Raw genomic sequence first — 18,776 nt, forward strand, 5'->3', positions numbered from 1 at the left:
AATTTATGAGTTTGCATTAGGGATGTTGATTGCAATTTACTATTCAAAAGAGTTATTTACCTTTTTTTATTTCCATGCCTGATGGCTCCAGTAGCTTTCTGAGGATAGTTGGATTTGCTAGTCTGCTCTTATTGACCTCATGCATAATAATTGGACACTATATATGTAAACATGAAAGCTTGGCTCATGTTAAACATGCACGTTTAAACGTATGGGGCTTGGTAGTCAAGGCAATCACAGATTTTAAGAGCTGACTTCTCTTGGAACAAGGTGGGTTATTAAACTCTTTCCGATTGTCTTTGTACATTTTCCCATAGGCATAGGATTCTTCTGAAGAGGCAGATCATGCATTCTCACACTTTGCTTTTCTGAGGGTTTAACATGATAATTAATAGTCACTATTTCTATTGATTCAGCTCAGTTGCATAGGTTACAGGAAGAGATCGAAATCCTGCGGGAACAGAAAGAAAATGAGATCTCCAGCACCCGGGAAGAGCTGATGAATGCCCAGGAAGAGATTGCCATCTTGAAACATGTTTCTGAACAGGTAGCAAATGAGAGAGAAGGTGACATAAGTGAGCTTCAGGGTGAACTACAGGAGGTGCGCCTTGAGCTGGAACACTGGAAGAAAACTGCCTCTGAGTACGAGAAAGAAATTGTATCTCTGCAGGCCAATTTCCAGACCCAGTGCAAGGATCGGGAGGACCAGCAGAAAAGTGAATCAGCACGGTGGCAGGGTATGTACTATTGTCATAACTTGCATCCTAAGCCATGTACACATTGATGCACACATCCTAAAAGTGCTTGTCCTCCTCTAAACTCCACATTCTGTATTTTTGCTACTCCGCCCTAAGTTTGCCAAAAAGCAGTGTCCTTGTTATTTCTTTTGAAATAAACTGACAGAAAAGACCATCATTTCTTTCCTTTGTAGCCTAATAATCCGATAAATCTCCATGAAATGGCATTAAACAAAAGCATACAAGTTTGTTTATATTGAGAGAGCTATGGTTGCTACACAGCTGTACTACAATGGACGAGTGAGCGATGGCATGTAATTTGGAGAATTACCAATTGAACATAAAGGGAATATTATCTTAGGACTAGTAAGATGAAATATATAACATTTTTGTTTTTGTGCTTTAAAGTTCATTGGCCAAATAGCCTCCAGTGTGGACTGAATGCAGGAGCCATTTAGGCTACCCACAGGGGTAAAAAAAAGTTCACTCTCCTTGACTTATCCCTTTGGCCACTCAAATGTCACTTAGATCTGTACATTTTGGATCCATGATATCCTGACCATCTTTTTTTTTTTTTTTTTTTTTTTAAATATTGAATTTTTTTTTATTTACAATGAGCTACAAAAGTTTACTTATTACCACATTCTTGCTGAGAGATTGTTCAATAAGTTTTATTAAAATAGAGTAAAAGTTTTTACTTACGTATGCTTCCTTCTCTTCCAAAGCTGAACTTGAGGAGCTCAAACAAAGTGTCTCTTCTCTGGAGACCGAATGCAGGGCTCTGCAGAAGGAGAACAAAGTGCTGACTGAAGAATGCCAGAGGATCGATGGTGAGCTTCACAGGTATGGGCAGATCTAGAACATTAACATTTTGAATTGTCACCATTTTCCTAGGTATATTTCTAAAGGTGCTATTGACATGAAATGTTCACCACATGTCGGTAACAACCCATTGTATCCATACATACAAAGAAACCAAAACAAATAAGTTCAGAAATGAAGTTCTTTGTTATAAAATGGAATGACACAGGGAAAAAGTATTTATCACACGAACTGAAATGTATTTAATACTTTGTACAAAATCCTTTGGTAATGACAGCTTTAAGACTCCTCCTGTATGGTGAAACTAGTCACATGCATTGCTCAGGTGTGATTTTGGCCCATTTTTCCACACAAATAGTCTTCAAATCGTGAAGGTTCTGTGGACCACTTCTATGAACTCTGATTTTTAGTTCTTTCCATAGATTTTGTTTTGGATTGAAGTCAGGTGATTGGCTGGGCCATTATAGCAGCTGTTTTATTTTCTTTCTTTGAAACCAATTCAGTCTTGCTGAAATGTCCACCCTTGTTTCATCTTCTTCATCTTGGTAGATGGCAGCAGATTTTTATCGAGAATGTCTCGGTACATTTTTACATTCATCCTTCCTTCAAAGATATGAAGTTTCATGCTCCCAACTTTGTAGGAACAGTTTGGGGATGGCTCCTTCCTCTTCCAACTTGACTGGCCTGCACAGAGTCCTGACCTCAACCCAATAGAACACATTTGGGATGAATTAGAGCGGAGACTGTGAGCCAGGCCTTCTTGTCTGACATCAGTGCCTGACCTCACAAATTTGCTTCTGGAAGGATGGTCAAACATTCCCATAGACCCACTCCTACACCTTGTGGACATCCTTCCCAGAAGAGTTGAAGCTGCAATGGGTGGGCCAACTCAGTATTGAACCCTATGGACTAAGACTGGGATGCCAATAAAGTTCATGTGTGTGTGTAAAGGCAGGTGTCCCAATGCTTTTGATAATATAGTGTATATTTACTTAAAAAAATTATGACGTGTTCAATATTTATTTTACCTGCTGTATATTTGTGCATCTGTGCCTGCATTATGGTTTTAATGAAGGGTTGATATTATCAAAGGGTTGATTAATTCACACATCTGCCCAGTTATTAGACTTTCTTACTTTATTCAAGTGAGGCTTAAACATTTTTAGTACAGAGCTATTCTAGGATTTGGCTCCTAAATTTATGGCCAGGCTTTAGCTTCAGTTGCATCACATAGTGCTGTCATAGTTCACTTTAGGAGCTTGCTGACTGTCAATTTCTTAGAGTAAGATGGTGAGCCTCTTTAAAGCAAGACCAACAACTTATGGAGTTTCCCTCAGTTCTTATTTATCATTGCCCTATTCGTGAAAATCAGCAGCTCTATCGAAAGCAGCAGTGCACTGCCATACAGCAGATTTACTGCTGTATGGCTTCCAAGATTCATTTCCTTTGTCTTCAAAGATAATACAGTTATGTATTTAATATGTGATAAATATTTAAAAAAACTTATCAATTGTTAATAAAATATATTGGAATGTATTAAAAACAAAAAAAGGGGTCTCCTTTGAGATACCATTAAAGTTCTTATTTTTACAATATCAAAGATAAATTTTCATGACGTTAAAACAGATGTTCAAATTATTTGTATGAAGGTAGCAATAGAAGGATATCCAATACCTACAATGTACAGTGAGGCCACATACTTGCCTGTGCTTTCTAGCAGAAATGCTTGGGATCATTGGGCTTTCTTTTAACAAGAAAACAGTTCATGAATATGAACATAAATATATGTTTTTAAAACTTGTGAGCTGTATTTTGGGAGGTTGGTCTTAATCTTTTGCGGCCAGATGTTCTACAGACAAATTTCAGAGCCTAAAACAGATTGCTTAGATGTTAACTTTTTTTTTTTTTAAATAATGTGGCCTACTTGGTATGCAGTGAAGGCTACAACGGTGAGGTAAACTAAATGAATATAGCCAGTCAAATTTCACTCCAATTAAATGCTTATTGCTTTTTCATGGTTTGCTTCTTGTGTGTGTGTTAAACCCTCACTGATTTTATGCCCTCCACTTTGAATATCCTATTCACATGGATTAATTATTTTTCTTTATATGCCAACCATTGCCTGTCTGTATACTTTGTAGTTCCCAGAAGCAGTCCCAAGACCTCACTTGTGACCTCGGTCTCTTGGAAATCACTCGGAAAGAGCTTGAAAGCCAAGTTGGCTGTCTGAAAGAGCAGAATCTTCAAGAGGCAGGCGACCTAAAAACGCAGCTGAAAGAGGCAGAGAATCGTGCACACAGCGTTCAGCAAGAGGTGAGACGGTACAGTAGTGAGCAAACAGTACTTAATGCATTGAAGGATGAGAGAATTCAAGAGCCATACAGGTCCGTGAGATTCTTTAGGCAGCTGAGGACAGGGATAATCCATCCAAATCTACATCTGTGTTCATCTGGCTGTATGGATCTGTCCAAATTTTATATAGTACATGTGGAACTGATTACATAATATCATGAAGCCCTGCTGAATAAAGCATGGAAGTGATTCTTTTAAAGTTTTCTTCTTTAAAGGTTGAGTCCTCCTTTAACACAAAAATAAAAAATACACACATATTTGCTGGGAAAATGTGCATATATTTATTTATTTTGCAAAGCATTGCTCCCGCGATCAGTGGATTGCAGGTGCAATGCCCGGCTTCTGCTGACTCTCAGCGCTCTGTCTTTACTGTGGTACAGATTTTCAGTTGGAGAGCTGGAGAAAGTGTCAGTGGCTTACTTTTACGGTGACTACCGTACTCATGTTCCAATGAGAACTACAAGTCCATCTGCCATTGTGGCAGAAGAGATTGTAGTTTATTTAATCGCAGATTTTTGTGAAGAAATGATTTGTCCTGGTGGACCCCCCTACTGCTGCACCTATCGCAAAAGTGATAGCTGCTACAGAGAAGGAGAAACTCCACATGCTGTCACAGGGCTGGGCAGTTTGAGGGTTGAAGTGGTCCATGTTACATTTTACACTGTAAATATAGGTGTAAAATGGCGCAAAAGATGTTAGCCCAGTTTGCTTCTAAGCTTATAAATGCCCTCCGTTTAATTTGATAAAACACAAAAAAAATGTATGCAATCCCCATTTATTCTCCAGTCCTACATGTGATGAAAAAAGGAGCTGATCTATTATCCAGTAGGATATTAACTTTGCTTGTTTAAAGAGTTAATCATAATGATGTAGTTGTGATGGTGTTGGAGGAAACTTTGTGGCTCCCACCAGTTATCTTTAAAGCTGAATTCCTGAACTGTCAGATGTAAATAAGAGATGCTTCCAGGAGGTGACACATATATTATTTGACTCAACTTTTTACAAAGGCACTGAATTCCTGGAGCATTTACCAAAGATAGGCTACATTTTTTTCACATAATAGGTTTCCTTTTAAAAATGGCTTTGCTAACTTTTTTTTTTGTAATGAAAAGGTATAAGTTCAAAAGCTGTAATTCGAGATGCCATTTGCAGTGTCACCTCTGCTCTATTAGTTGCATTATTGTTGCCTTATTGCATTTTTTCTGTATGCAAATGTTTTACATACCCTGTACCAATACTCAAAATCCCAATAAAAACATTTAGAAAACAAAAGCTGTAATCTTTCTTGGTGTGTGACTGACCTAGAACAGGCATGTCCATATCCAGTGTTGGGACACCTGATATGCTTATTCCTGTTATGGGTCAGTGACTCACTAAATGGCAAGTCAAAGGTTAGCAATATCAGCCACCATATTTATGACCTGGTAGTGTGCCTTTTAAAGTAGCCTTTTAAAAACTTGCTTACAATTTTAAGTTTCAATCATTAAAATAATGCTTGCAGAATAGACCACTGTGATCCTTTAATTGACCCTGTTATGAGAAAGGAGCCTCTGGTAAAAAAAAAAAAAAAAAACCTATTGAATGCACATGTTTCTGGCAGTCAGTGAGTCCACTTTTCACTTTCTTGCAGAGATGTGGGTGTTACTGTTGTCCAAAAATTTTAGGTACGTTTCATTCCTGGACCCTGCTGTACCCTGTGGTTCCTTCCACCTGCTGCTAGGTTGCTACAGGACACATAAAGACATGGTAGCCCATGGAAGGAATAACTACCATGGGGAGTGGGCATTGGTCATCCAATACACCAGGAAAGTTAGGATCAACTTGGCCTTGTGCTTAGGGTCATTGTTGTTTTGGAAAGTCCAAAGAGTGTCCCATGCTCAGCTTTGATGCAGAAGAATGAAAATTGTCTGCTAGTATTTTCTGATAACATGCTGAATTATCCTTGCCATTCATTTTCTCAAGATTCCTGTGCCTTTTAAAGCTCACACACCCCCAAAACATCAGTGAGCCACCACCATGCTTCAGAATGGGAATGGTATTCTGGTCGCTATAGGCCTTGCTGATTCCTCTCCAAACATAGCTCTTATAGTTGCATTCCAGATTAGTGTGTGCCAGAAGCTGTGAGGTCTGTCAAGGATTTGTCAGGCATATTGTAACCAACTTCTTTTGTGACATTGGCGCAGTAAAGACTTCTTTCTGGCAACTTGACCATGCAGCTTATTTTTGTTTAAGTATTGTTGTATTGTGCTCCTTGAAACATCTATGTTGTCTTTTTCCAGAGCAGCCTGTATTTCTCCTGAGGTTACCTGTGAGTTTTTCTTTGTATCCCTAACAATTCCTCTGGCAGTTGTGTCTGCAGTCTTTCTCTGTTTAATTGACAGTGGCTTGGTATCAAGAGATACTCAAATTTTCCACTTTTAAATAAGTGATTGAACACTTCTAACTGGCATATTCAATGCTTTGGATATTTTTTTATGTCCTTTTCCATCTTTATTAAGTTCCATTACCTTGTTACGCAGGTCTTTCAACGTTTGTGTTCTGTTCCCCATACATCATTATCTAGCCTGCACGGTGCATCCATGTGAAAGCTAACAAACCTATTGACTATTTATACATAGACACTAATTGCAATTTAAAAAGCCACAAATGTGAGAAATTAACCTTTAATTGCCATTTTAACCTGTGTGTTTGTCACCTTGTGTGTCTGTACCAAGGCCAAACATTCCCCAGGGTATGGTAACCTTTGATCAGGGCCATTTGGGTGATTTTTGTTGTTATGATTTAAAAAGGTGCCTAACAACTATGTGATAATGGTGTGTGTATATATGTATAATATATCATTTTGAGTAAGGCATGTTGACTTTTCCGCTCTGTTTTTGCAGTACGAGGACACCCAGAATAAGCTGTCTGAGCTAAAAGTGACATTTGAAAAGACAGAACAAGAAAAGCAAACAATGGTGGAGGAGCTAAAGCAATGTAAAGAGAACTTGAAGCTGCTGCAAGAGAAGGGGAATAACGTAAGTGTGTGTAATAGGTGCACACATACCAGTCTCTTAACTACTCTGTTACATTTAGACCATGAGGTAACTGGCTTCTGAGTATAGGAGGAAAGTGACTTCATTACTGCCTGTTATAATTCATTTTTTCTGGTCTCAGGTCACGCAGCAAACCTGGCATCTCATCCAGTAATGCTAAATATGTCTTTTAGCTCATCATGGCTTGGTATATGCTGGCTCCCAGACTTTTCTATTTTCAGGATGCTGGTAATGATCCTGTGAGACAGCTCCTCTGTTTAATTGCCTGGCTGCAGAGGAATTGGTTTCCTTAAGTCAATAAATACTTTATTTTCCCTGTAGAAATAGGAAGAGAGAGTCTGGCCGCTACACACCTTGCATGGCCTTAGAGTTTAGCAGGTAAAAGCACCCTCCGCTCAATTCATCCAAAAAATGCCCCAAACATGTTTTGCCTTGCCCCCGGGGTCTTGAGGAGCCTTTCCTCAGCCTGCACCCTCACTAGTTAGCTTCCAATTCACTGGACTTTGTTAGCCTGAGCAGGGACCACTAAGCATTTATCGTCGACCACTTTCTTTTGCCTGTTGAATATAAACATGCAATATACTTTTTTTTTTTTTTCTAATTAAATAAGTGAAATCACTGGCCATTTTTAGGCTTAAACTTACCATGCACATCCTATAGCATGTTAAAAGTTCAAAATTAAGTTTCACTGGAGGATGTTCAGATGAGGATGGATGGAGGATGAGTAGATATTTTAAGTTTAATTCATAAATTGGTCCCACTGTTCTTTGAAAAATGGAAACAGTAGCTTAAAGTGAACTTGTGCTCAGGTTATGCACTTTATAGTATTTATATAGGTATACATATTCTGATCAAGCAGCAAAAGCACTTTTAAAGTGGCAGTAAACCGTGTCCTTAACAACAATCCTCTGCAAGGAAATGGCATAATGTGCTAATATGCATCGCATATTTTTGTTCTTTCAGGATTTGCAGGCTCCAGCAACTGGAATGGCCAGACCACAATGAGTCACGGGCCACAGCACAGCCCGGTATGCCGTTCCTTCAGAGCAGATGTGCTGGTGAGGTCACCGGCTGCCAAAAAGGCAAATATCTCCTAAACAGTACATGTTTAGGGAGATATTAATTTTAAAAATCACAACATGGACTTTACAGCTACTTTAAACATAACCTCATTTCCCTCTGTAGTTGTAGGCATTTTAGATTATTTTCAGTGACTAAATTATGATCTTGAAGGTCAATTTAAGGAAAAGTTCACCTTTTGGACAAAAATAATAAATGCAGATTTTTGTCGCAGATAAAGAAATATGTATTTATTATTTTTGTCCAAAGGTGCCTTTAAAGCATTTCTCCAGCGATCAGTCCTGCTAAGGCTGTCGGGACTTTTATGCACTCATTCACGGAACACTGACTGAGTGACGTGGCCATAGCCCCGCACGGCTGCGCTGTTTTCAAATCTGACAGATAGTATGGGGAGAAGTTTCCCCATACTATCTGTCAGAGGGAGGTGGGGGGTAGCACAGGGAAAAGTTTCCCCATACTATCTGTCAGAGGGAGGGGACAGTGGGCGTGGCTGCAGCTATAGGAACATGTTCCACCCTAGAAACTGTTTACCCATTTGTGGACAGCAGAATCTTGTTAGCCTATCAGCCATACAAAGTAAACACACAGCAGGTGTTTGTCTTTCAATGGACAAATAACACAGTATTGGTGGCTATACATGAGATGAAAAATTTTTCAAAAATCTGTCATTTGGACAGTTCGTTTGCTTTTTGTCCAGTTAATGGGCACAAATCGAAAAATAGTAGTGACATTTTTGAGCCAAAAAAAAATCGAAGGAAGTGTTTGGAAACCTCTGCCAAATGGACTATAAATTGAAAGGTCAATGTGGTTCTCGCCCATTAAAAATTGAACTGTTCGTACTGTGTATACGTGACAAAACAAACAAAAACTGATTTATGCCCATTGAATGATTTATTGTTTGAAAATTGGACTAGTGTATGGCTAGAATTAGTCTTTGAATTACACAGCTGCCTAGAGAGGCATTGGACAGTGACAAACAAAAACCTGTGAGCCAGCTCGGGATAACACATCCTACTGTTAGCATGCCTCAGTTTTTTGGTAATATCCTAGGCAAGTGGCCCTTCAACAATTTTCTTGAACTCTGCTGAGTGGCAGACTAACCTGTGTTGGCTAGAGCCTTTGGTTCCCCACTCTTCAAGATTTTTGTTCTTCTTTCTAGACCTTTCTAATCTAAGGTACTTAAATGTATTGTGCCTTACCACAATGCATTTAGCTACAGCTGATTCTGGACACAGGGGGTTGGGCACAGTCTGACTGTAGTGGGTACCCCAAGCTCACAATCTGTTAACAGTTATGGGGCTCCTTGCAGCGCACCTACTGATGTTGCCAACATCTGCATCCTGGAATATTGGAATCTCATTCCATCATCTGAGTCCTCTTCAGCTCCATTGGGTGTGACCAGATCCTCTGCCCATTCAGCTGAGGTTTTTACTACAGCTATGCAAGACTTTGTCCTAAAGCGGAGTTCCGGTCTCAAAAGAAAAAAAAATTCAAAGTCAGCAGCTACAATATTTGTAGCTGCTGACATTTAATATAAGAACACTTACTTGTCCGTTGATGTACGCATCCGAGCCAATTTCCTCTTGACCTTCGAGGGACAGTGTCTCTCAGATCCACTCTTGATTTCATTCACACCAACATTACTGGTGGCAAGAGCAAATATCTTTGGAAGAAGCCACCTAAAGCACAGACTGCAGTCGTCTCCCTCTTTATCATGAAACATCCCTTTAATTTCTTCACTATTGTGTCCTCCACATTGAGACCCCCTCCCCGTTTTCCCCTTCAAATTTGACTTCCAGTCCATCCACAAATCCTGGGGCTCAAAGTCTAATAAATACTCAGAGAAACCTTCCTTGGCATGAAGGTGCATTAACCTTTGCAGTTAGTTGGATGGCTTGCATCTCAGACGTTTGTATCCCTGGGAAACCCCCTGTAACCAAAGTGGACTTTCACTTCTTGTCTCACCTGATGCCAGCTTCAGGCATAAGGTCCTTCATGCATTTTGAACTGCACAGAGTCCCCAGTTCTATGTTGGCTCCTTGGGCCTGTTAGTGTTTACTGTGTTAGACTTCAATTAAAAAGCTTTTGAATGTTCTGAAAGTGAAAGACTTCCTGTGTTCCTCAGTGGACAAGAAAAAAAAATAGGATTTTTTACTCCCCTTAACATGTTTTGCTTGGAGTTTGAGGGACACAGGTCCCACTCCTTTGTATTTTTAGTTTACAAAGCTGAGTAATGCTGGTAGTAGGAGGGTTTTCTTTCAGATAAAAACCAAGCAGCTGAGCTGCCTGATGACTCACTACTGCGTATCTGCAGCATCAAGACTGACCCCCACAATCCAAAATATAGTAAATGATCCAAGGCTGCCGCACATCCATCCGAAAGCTTGCTGAAGGGACACTTTAGTTTACTGAAGATGGAATATTTTTATACATGTAACTGATGATGTAACTTTTGGAAGAAAAGATATGCAACAGCCTTAAATATATATGTGTGTGTGTTTGTTCCTTTTAAACCAATTTTAATTGTTGATTAACAGATGCACACTTGTAGACCTAGAATATTGCATTTGACACATTTCAGTTTTTCATTGGTTTTCTGTTTTAAATCTCACAGCTCAAATGTTTCATGGCTATACAGTTTGAGCCATGAACAAGCATGCAGTAGGTGCTTGTACCAGGATATGAAACTTTGTGTTTGTGCTTTTTGTTAGTTATTTATGAGTGGTAGAAATCTGTGTGTTCTCTTTGCATGTTGGATAAAATGCGCCAACCTTGATGTGAAATGCATGCAAGTCCACATGCCCCTGTGTGCCTTGTGCTTAGAAAACAAAGAACACCAAATAAAAGTTAATGTTTACAACACAGAGCTGCAACACTTACAAGAATCTGGTTCCTCTGTCTGCATGTTACATGACTCTCCTGTCAATTTATCTCCAAGATATAAGAGGTGGACTATAGTATGATTTTGTCATCTAGATTATTTGCCCAATTTGTTCCTAATGTCATGAACACATGCTAAAATCAGTTAAAAATTCATGTTTACTCTGGCATTGTGTGCCTGAAAACTTGACCAAGCTTTGCTATATAGGAAAGCTTTTCTAACAATCCGATATGTTTGAACACATTTTTTTTGCCCATAATAGTAATGATTTTTAAAAAAAAAATCAGTTAAAAACCCCTTTTTACATTTTTAAGGGTTGTGTACATGAAATCAAAACCCAATTTTGCTATAGGAAATATGTTATAACATTTATATGTATATGAACACTTTCAGTTGGTTACAGTTGAAATGTCTAGAAGTTTGTTCATTTATGTCTCTAATTATGTGCCATTTCTTTCAGCTCTAGAGGTTATCTAGGTACTTTATAGCCCTGGTACTTGGCATTGTGGGATATTACAGGCACTAAGGAAACATTTGTTATGTGTTTTAGCTACTGACCATAACTTTTATCACAGCTTCCAATTATATTCTATTGAGATCTAACTAACCAGTAGAATTTTAAACCCCAAACATCTAACACAATATAAAACTGAGAAGGTAAGAAGCATGTCAGTGTTTAGTGTTAAATTATTTTAAGTTTTGAATTAGCAAGCTAAATTTTTAAAGCATATCAAAACCCAAAAACACAAATATTCTATATTACAGCTTACCCGTGTTTAAATGTTGACTACATTTTGTTTTGTTTGTTTTCACCCAGTGATCCTGCCAGTAAGGCTGCTTTCACACTGACAATTGTGGGTTTAGTGTGGTTTTTAAAATCCTTCCCACTGCTTTTTTTGGTGCAGGTTTGATGCAGTAAAAAAACCCCACAAACCTCCCCATTGAAATCAATGGAAAACGCAGAAAGACCGCAGTGCGTTTTTGGTACGGTTTTTCATTCACATATCCGGTAAAATACGGCAAAAATGCATGTTGTTTTTGCCGTGGTTTATTACGAAAGTAGCTTTTCAGTCCTTGGATTATGATACCTGCTCACCATTCTGAATCAGGACAGCAGAAACAAGATAGGAATATGAGACCTATCTAACCCTTATAGCCGGGATAGTGACACGTACTCTTTATTGAACGATCAGGGGTCTGTAATACCCCAGATCTCTCATCTGCCCTATAGTGTATCAGATAACAAAAAAAAAAGTGAAAGGGCAACTTTTAAAGGACCCTTCCACATCCTGTAAAATTGTGTGACTGCAGAGCCACTCAGTTCACTTTTACCTGTAGATTTTGAATGAACATTTGATGATATGACCAAAATCAAATGTTAAAAGCAAACTATTTTGATGAAATTTTGAACTTTGGAGTGAATGGACTTTCCTAGACGAACACCACATCCATTGTTAGAAATTCATTTGTTCGAGAAAAATGTTCTGCGTCTCTAAGTTTTCTTGTTACTGTGATCAAAAAAAAACATGGTTTTGAACCCAATAACGATTAAAAAATTGAACAAACATTCTGGAAGCAAACATTTTCAAAGTTCTACTAGTGTATGACCAGAAATTATGATCTCAAGGAACTAATTAAGAATCAGATTAAGCCTGCTCACACTAAGCTCCTGTCTTAGTTGAAAGGGCTAGAGCATTCATTGGCCACTAAAGCCCAAACAAACCTTTGGAGAGGAATAACTGGTTAACTAGCAGGGAAAAGACGGAGCACATTACGAAGTTCACACTAGGGAGCGTGTATACAGTTAGGGCCAAGTGGTGCTCTTTTAAATTATTAGCACATTACGAAGTTCACACTAGGGAAGGTGTATGCAGTTAGGGCCAAGTGGTGCTCCTTTAAATTATTAGCAGAGATCAGACCTTTCTAAACCGTAGATGGTGAGACAGGACATTAGCCCCTTTATTTCAAAATATTGTGTTAGATGTTTTTTTTTTTCTATTTGATTTCCTTTGTGTATACAATGGGGAAAATAATTATTTGGTCCCCTGCAGATTTTGAAGTTTTGCCCACTTATAAAGAAATGAAGGGTCTATCATTTTTATCATAGGTGTATTTTAAATGATGAGACAGAATATCAACCAAAAATCCAGAAAAAACACATGATACAAATGTTATAAATTGAGTTGCAGTTCGGTGAGTAAAATAAGTATTTGATTCCCTAGCAACCAACAATAATTCTGGCTCCCACAGACTATGTGCCCATGTGGTACACAGATTAGTCCTGTCAATTTAAGAAAGTGCTGCTAATGACAACTCGTTATGTGTATAAAAGGCACCTGTCCACAGAATCTCATTCTTCCTCACCATCATGGGCAAGACCAAAGAGCTGTCAATGGACCTCAGGGACAAGATTGTAGACCTGCACAAGGCTGGAATGAGCTACAAGACCACCAGCAAGAAGCTTGGTGAGAAGGAGACAACTGTTTGATGATTAGTTTGTTTTTCTTCCATTTGCAAATAATCAATCCATCGTCCTTGGTCTGTAGCTCCATGCAAGATTTTGCCTCATTGGGGTAAGGATGATCATGAAAAAAACCTGAGGGGTCAGCCCAGAACTACACAGGAGGCGCTTGATCTCAAGGCAGTTGGGACCACAGTCACCAAACAAACCATTGGTAACACAATATGCCACCATGGATTGAAATTCTGCAGCACCCACAAGGTCCCCCTCCTCAAGAAGGCACGTGTACAAGCCTGTCTAAAGTTTGCCAATGAACATCTAAATATTTCGGATAAGGATTGGAAGAAAGTGCTGTTGTCAGATGAGAACAAAATTGAAATCTTTGTCATTATCTCAACTCGTCATGTTTGGAGGAAGAAAACTGCTGACTATGACCCTAAGAACACCGTCCCTACAGTCAAGCATGGAGGTGGAAACATTATGCTTTGGGGCTGTGTCTCTGCTAAAGGTACAGGTTGACTTTATCGTTTTGAGCTGCCAATGAATGGGGCCATGTATTGTGAAATCTTGGATGAGAACCTTCTTCCCTCAGCCAGAACAGTGAAGATGGGTCATGGATGGGTCTTCCAGCATGACAATGACCTAAAACATATCAGGGCAACAAAGGAGTGGCTCAAAAAGAAGCCCATTAAGATCATGGCGTGGCCCAGCCAGTCTACAGACCTAAATCCTATAGAAAATTTATAGAGGGAGCTGAAACTGCGAGTTACAAAGCAACAGTCAAGAAACCTTAAGGATTTAGAGAAGATCTGTAAAGAAGAGTGGACCAAAATCCCTCTTGAGATGTGTACAAACCTGGTAACCAACTACAAGAAACATCTTACCTCAATGTGCTTGCCAACAAGGGTTTCTCCACCAAGTACTAAGTCATGTTTTGCTTGGGGATCAAATACGTATACATTTCTTTGCAATTCAGTGAGTAAAATAACATTTGTATCATGTTTTTTTATGGATTTTTGGTTGATATTTTGTCTCATTTAAAATACACCTATGATAAAAGTTAGAGAGCCTTCAATTCATTGTAAGTGGGCAAACTTACAAAATCTGCCAGGGATCAAATAATAATTTTCCCCACTGTAAGTTGCAGGTGGCATTGATTGCTGTCCCATTACCAGCAAAATCAGTCTCGCTCTGTATTGATTAAAGCACCTGAGTGATTTCTAATATCCCTTCCCTTCTTCAGCCTTCTGCATTACTACCCGTCCCAGCCGTTTACTTTGGCGTAGTCGTGGCTATCCTGTATTGGTGTTACGGCCTGTTTTGGTAGAGAAAGGTACACGCTGCTCTTGTCTGTCCTTCACTCTCCACCTACATGTCCCATCCTTGTAACACTAATGCATGGTCAGGTAACAGGACAGGCTGTCCGCTGCCAGAGTGACTGAAATTTACTAACCATCTAACATCTGTCTGTCTCTTCCTGTGTGTGCTAAACTCTTACTTCTCTTCCAGTGATAATCCATCTGAGTGTATGGAAAAGCCCTCCACAGAGGGAAGAGCAGTGTTCAGAAAGGCTGCAGGTCAAAGTTTGAGCAGGTGTTCTCCATGTCTGTAAGAGCTGTTGCATAAGACATTGAGGTCTGGTGCAACAAAGCTGTTAGTCTATGAAGCATGAAGAGGTATTGAACTTAAAGGGATCTCCACTTTCAAAAAAGTAGGAAAGTACTTGCCCCTAAATGATGACCGGAGTATTTTCCCTCAGACTTCAACACAAAAGCAGAGACCAGTAGGTTACATTGGAGGCTGTTAAACTGGTTATGTTTCTTTGCCCATTCACAGAAAAGTAAAGCTTACAACTTCCTTGCTCACAATACTCCATAAAGCTGCTGAGACTGGGGAAAAGAAGCCTTTTCTAAGCTTCAGACTTACCTGTAGGTGCTTACACTGCGGTGTCCAGTCCTTCCCTTGCCTCATGTGAGAGTGCTGGGATAATTACGAGGCACCATTGTTGCCCCATGGAAGAGAGGGAGTCGTATGCTCACCTGGATTGGTGGGTATTTCAATTCGCACCTGGTGGCTGAACAAAGCAGAGGAATAATGAAGATAAAGTGAGTATATGCTGTGGAGGAGCATTGGAGATGAGCAAACCTTTTACATTGGCCTGCATAGAGAAAGTAATACGTTGCTTCAAAATCCAATGATCCCTGCAATAGAAGAGCTTTTAAATTCTCTCCTCTCCAGCAAACCAGTGTCTCCCTGTCTTCCCCTCCATTTCAGCGCATCCTTAGTAATGTCAAATGCCAGTGTTACCAACAGAGATGCGGTTATATCTGACCATTGTTACTGCTATGTCTTCTGACACACTTTGAAGGGTTAAATTTCAAAGCGTGTTATGTAGGCAATGACACTGGACCAGAAAGGAGGTATGTATAAAAGCTCTTATGTTGCCACAGACCTTTGATCTTGTTTTTTTGTTTTAACCTGAAAAACTTGCTTTAATGTAGACCTGTACTTAAATTTTAAAGAAGTATAGCCAAAGCCTTTTGGCTATACTTCTCCCATGGATCACAAGAGTGCAGTTAGTTCTGCACTCCTGTGACCCATTTTCAGTCGACAGCCAGGCTAAAGCCTGCTGTCGGCTAACGTCACAGAGCTGGTCTGGGCTCTGAAGAGATCCCAATCATATGGTTGGGATCCACCCTGTACCAGCAGCTGGCTCAGCCTCTCAGCAAACAGCTGAGAGCCTGAGTTGGCCCCTCCAGCCCATTTCCAGTGATTGCTGGAGGAGCAGAGAGCTGGAGACTGACTGTCCCTGATCTCTGCTCAGAGTGGAGGAGAGAACTGAGCGATGTGTGGTGTTTGTCCTCCGCTGGCTCTGCACAGAGAACTGAGCATTCAGAGTCCGCATGACCTTGGTGAGTATAAGGTGTGTTTTTTTTTTTTTTCTCCCCAAAGCCCATACTTTTTTACTATATAGCATTTAACATTTTTGCTGGAATGGATGCATAAAATTAGCAGTGAAAGCCCTTAAATACTTGCTTTTCTTTGAGATGTGTCTCCTGGTTCCCTTCAGTGCTGGCATCGTGTGTAAGAATGTGACTAGGGAACTTCATCATGTGTTCTCTGCTGCATTGGATCTTTCAGGCCAAAGTTTGACCTCTTAATCAGAGATGTCTGACCAAGAAAAATGCAGCAACAAAACACTCCTGGCACAAATCTTTTCATTCTTCCTTCCTAAAAATGGTCAGATGGTGATCTTGGTCAACCGACTGTGGCTTAAGGAGATTGAAAATGGCCAGGATGAAAATTTGATCCTACGGCTGGGGTTATATTAATATAAAGCATTTGACCATTATTTCCTCTCAGTACTCGTGCATAGCATATATGGTGCATGCACCAATGTCAAATCTCCATACTTTTTCAATTCTTTCAGTTCATTCTCAGAAGTTTTCGTGAGGACCCCATTCTGTGGACACTGCTTAAAAGATGTTTTAGATATATTTTTGAAAGTGGAAGATCCTATCAAATTTTGTTAATTTGCTTACCTTGTTCCACTACCTGTGCAGTTATTACTGGGAATCTTTTATTATTGATAGCAGTCACTGCTAAACCCAACTGGGTCTATCCACCTGCTGAAGCTATACCCTATGTAGCTGTGATACCTATCTTAGTAGGATGCAGGCATCTTAGTCTAGATTTTTTCCCACTGTGCTGACAAACTGACTGCCTTTCTTAACACTCTTTTTTTGTAATCTTTGTAATCTTTTTCTTTTATACTCTACATGTCTATTGCAAGCAATTTACTTTCTGTATACTACAGAGGTGATAAAGTGAATGGCTGGGAATCATACTGAATGTGAAATAAGCAATGTTATCTGTGTTTGTGCATGGGTGGTTTGTATTTGCAATGACTAATACAAACCTACTGTATATGTATATATATAACATGAATGTGTTTTTCTCTACAGGTGTAAGCATTTTAACTGCAGTGACAATGGGGAGGGGGGGGGGGGAATAAAGGAGTATATTAACTAATAGCAACCAATTAGCCATTGTCTTGAATATTTTGACTGATTTAAACTGATTTAAACTGCTGATTGGTTAATATGGCATACCAAACCTAACATTACACTTGGTACTGCATTGTTAAATAAAACCTTTTTAACCACTTCAATACCGGGAGCTTTCACCCTCTTCCTGCCCAGGCCAATTTTCAGCTTTCAGCGCTGTTGCAATTGCATGGTCATGTAAAACTATTAAATTTTTATCAATTTTTTTTACACAAAATAGCTTTCTTTTAATACTATTAAATCATTACTGGGTTGTTTTTTTGGCTAAATTAACCAATACATTTAGTTAAAAAAAAGCATTTTTCTTTTTCCGTTATAACATTTTGCAGGTAAATCTTTCTTCATAAATGTAGGGCACAAACTATGGTATATATAGCTGAACATTGATCAATTCTGATGTACTGATGGCATATCTAATTTCTTGAGGCCCAAAAACATCAGGACAGAACAAATATTCCCCAAACGACCCCTTTTTGGAAAGTAGACCGTCCGAGATATTTCTTAAGAGGCATGGCAAGTTTTTTTAAGTTGTAATTTTTCTTGTCACATTTTTTGTAATTTGAAGACATTTTTAAAAATGTGTTTTTCCCAATTAGTTTTTTTACATACTGTCATCAGTGTAATACAGCATCATCATATAACTGGTTTGTGAGTAATCAGGGAAATTGACTGTTGACAGTATCTGCAAAAAATATATTTTTTTAAATTGCTTTACTTTTTTCTTTTTTACTACATTTTTTTTCTTGATGTTCTCAACTTTTTTTTCACTGTGACCAGAGCAATACAGTGTTAGCATAGTAAAACTGTACTAATCTGGGGGAAGTTATTTTTTAATTTATTTATTTTTTTTTTACACTTTTTGATTGCTTATACCACTGGCACAAGCAACCATTTTTACTGAATGAAATGGATTCATTCAGTATGTACTATTATTGTTAGGTGTGATTGGCCACAACTAATCACATGGTACAGATGGGCTGTGATTGGCCCTGTCTACACCATGAGATCATTTTGACCAATCGCAGAGATCGACACAATAGTATACAATGGATGGCATGAATGAACCCCATCCATTGTGTGCAATTGTCATGTGATCTGCTGTGATTAGTCACAGTGATCACATGGTACCAGCAGCAGCTTGTACACTGATTCATCATCCGCTGTGTCAAGTGGACACAGCAGGTAACAGATCATGCCGCAGCGTGGCCCTAGGGAAGCACGTAAGGTGCGTTTCAGTGAGGACGTCATATGATGTCCACCCAGCCGTCATTTGACAATAGGCCAGGCGGGAACTGGTTAGTTATCTATCTACTCAACAGTGTACTTGGCTGTCTACCTATC

The 18,776-nt window shown here is 39.2% G+C and overlaps 1 protein-coding gene across 6 annotated transcripts in view; it reads left to right on the plus strand.

Moving 5' to 3' along the window:
- The window catches only part of SLMAP (sarcolemma associated protein), a 239,621-nt gene that overhangs the window by 212,221 nt on the left and 8,624 nt on the right, over nucleotides 1–18,776 (plus strand). For 4 of the 6 annotated variants that reach the window (XM_089678750.1, XM_089678753.1, XM_089678752.1 and 1 more), the window contains 4 exons: nucleotides 417–737; nucleotides 1,463–1,580; nucleotides 3,701–3,872; nucleotides 6,794–6,928. In XM_089678750.1, the coding sequence (XP_089534876.1) occupies nucleotides 417–737; nucleotides 1,463–1,580; nucleotides 3,701–3,872; nucleotides 6,794–6,928 (746 nt within the window). Of the gene's footprint in view, nucleotides 1–416; nucleotides 738–1,462; nucleotides 1,581–3,700; nucleotides 3,873–6,793; nucleotides 6,929–14,611; nucleotides 14,702–18,776 lie in introns of all 6 variants that reach the window. The other 2 variants (XM_089678751.1, XM_089678755.1) reach the window with 1 other exon arrangement.

The sequence above is a fragment of the Staurois parvus genome, unplaced genomic scaffold (assembly GCF_062004578.1).
Source record: "Staurois parvus isolate SC_StPar_1 unplaced genomic scaffold, SC_StPar_1.0 ptg000209l, whole genome shotgun sequence".
NCBI classification, from domain to species: domain Eukaryota; kingdom Metazoa; phylum Chordata; class Amphibia; order Anura; family Ranidae; genus Staurois; species Staurois parvus.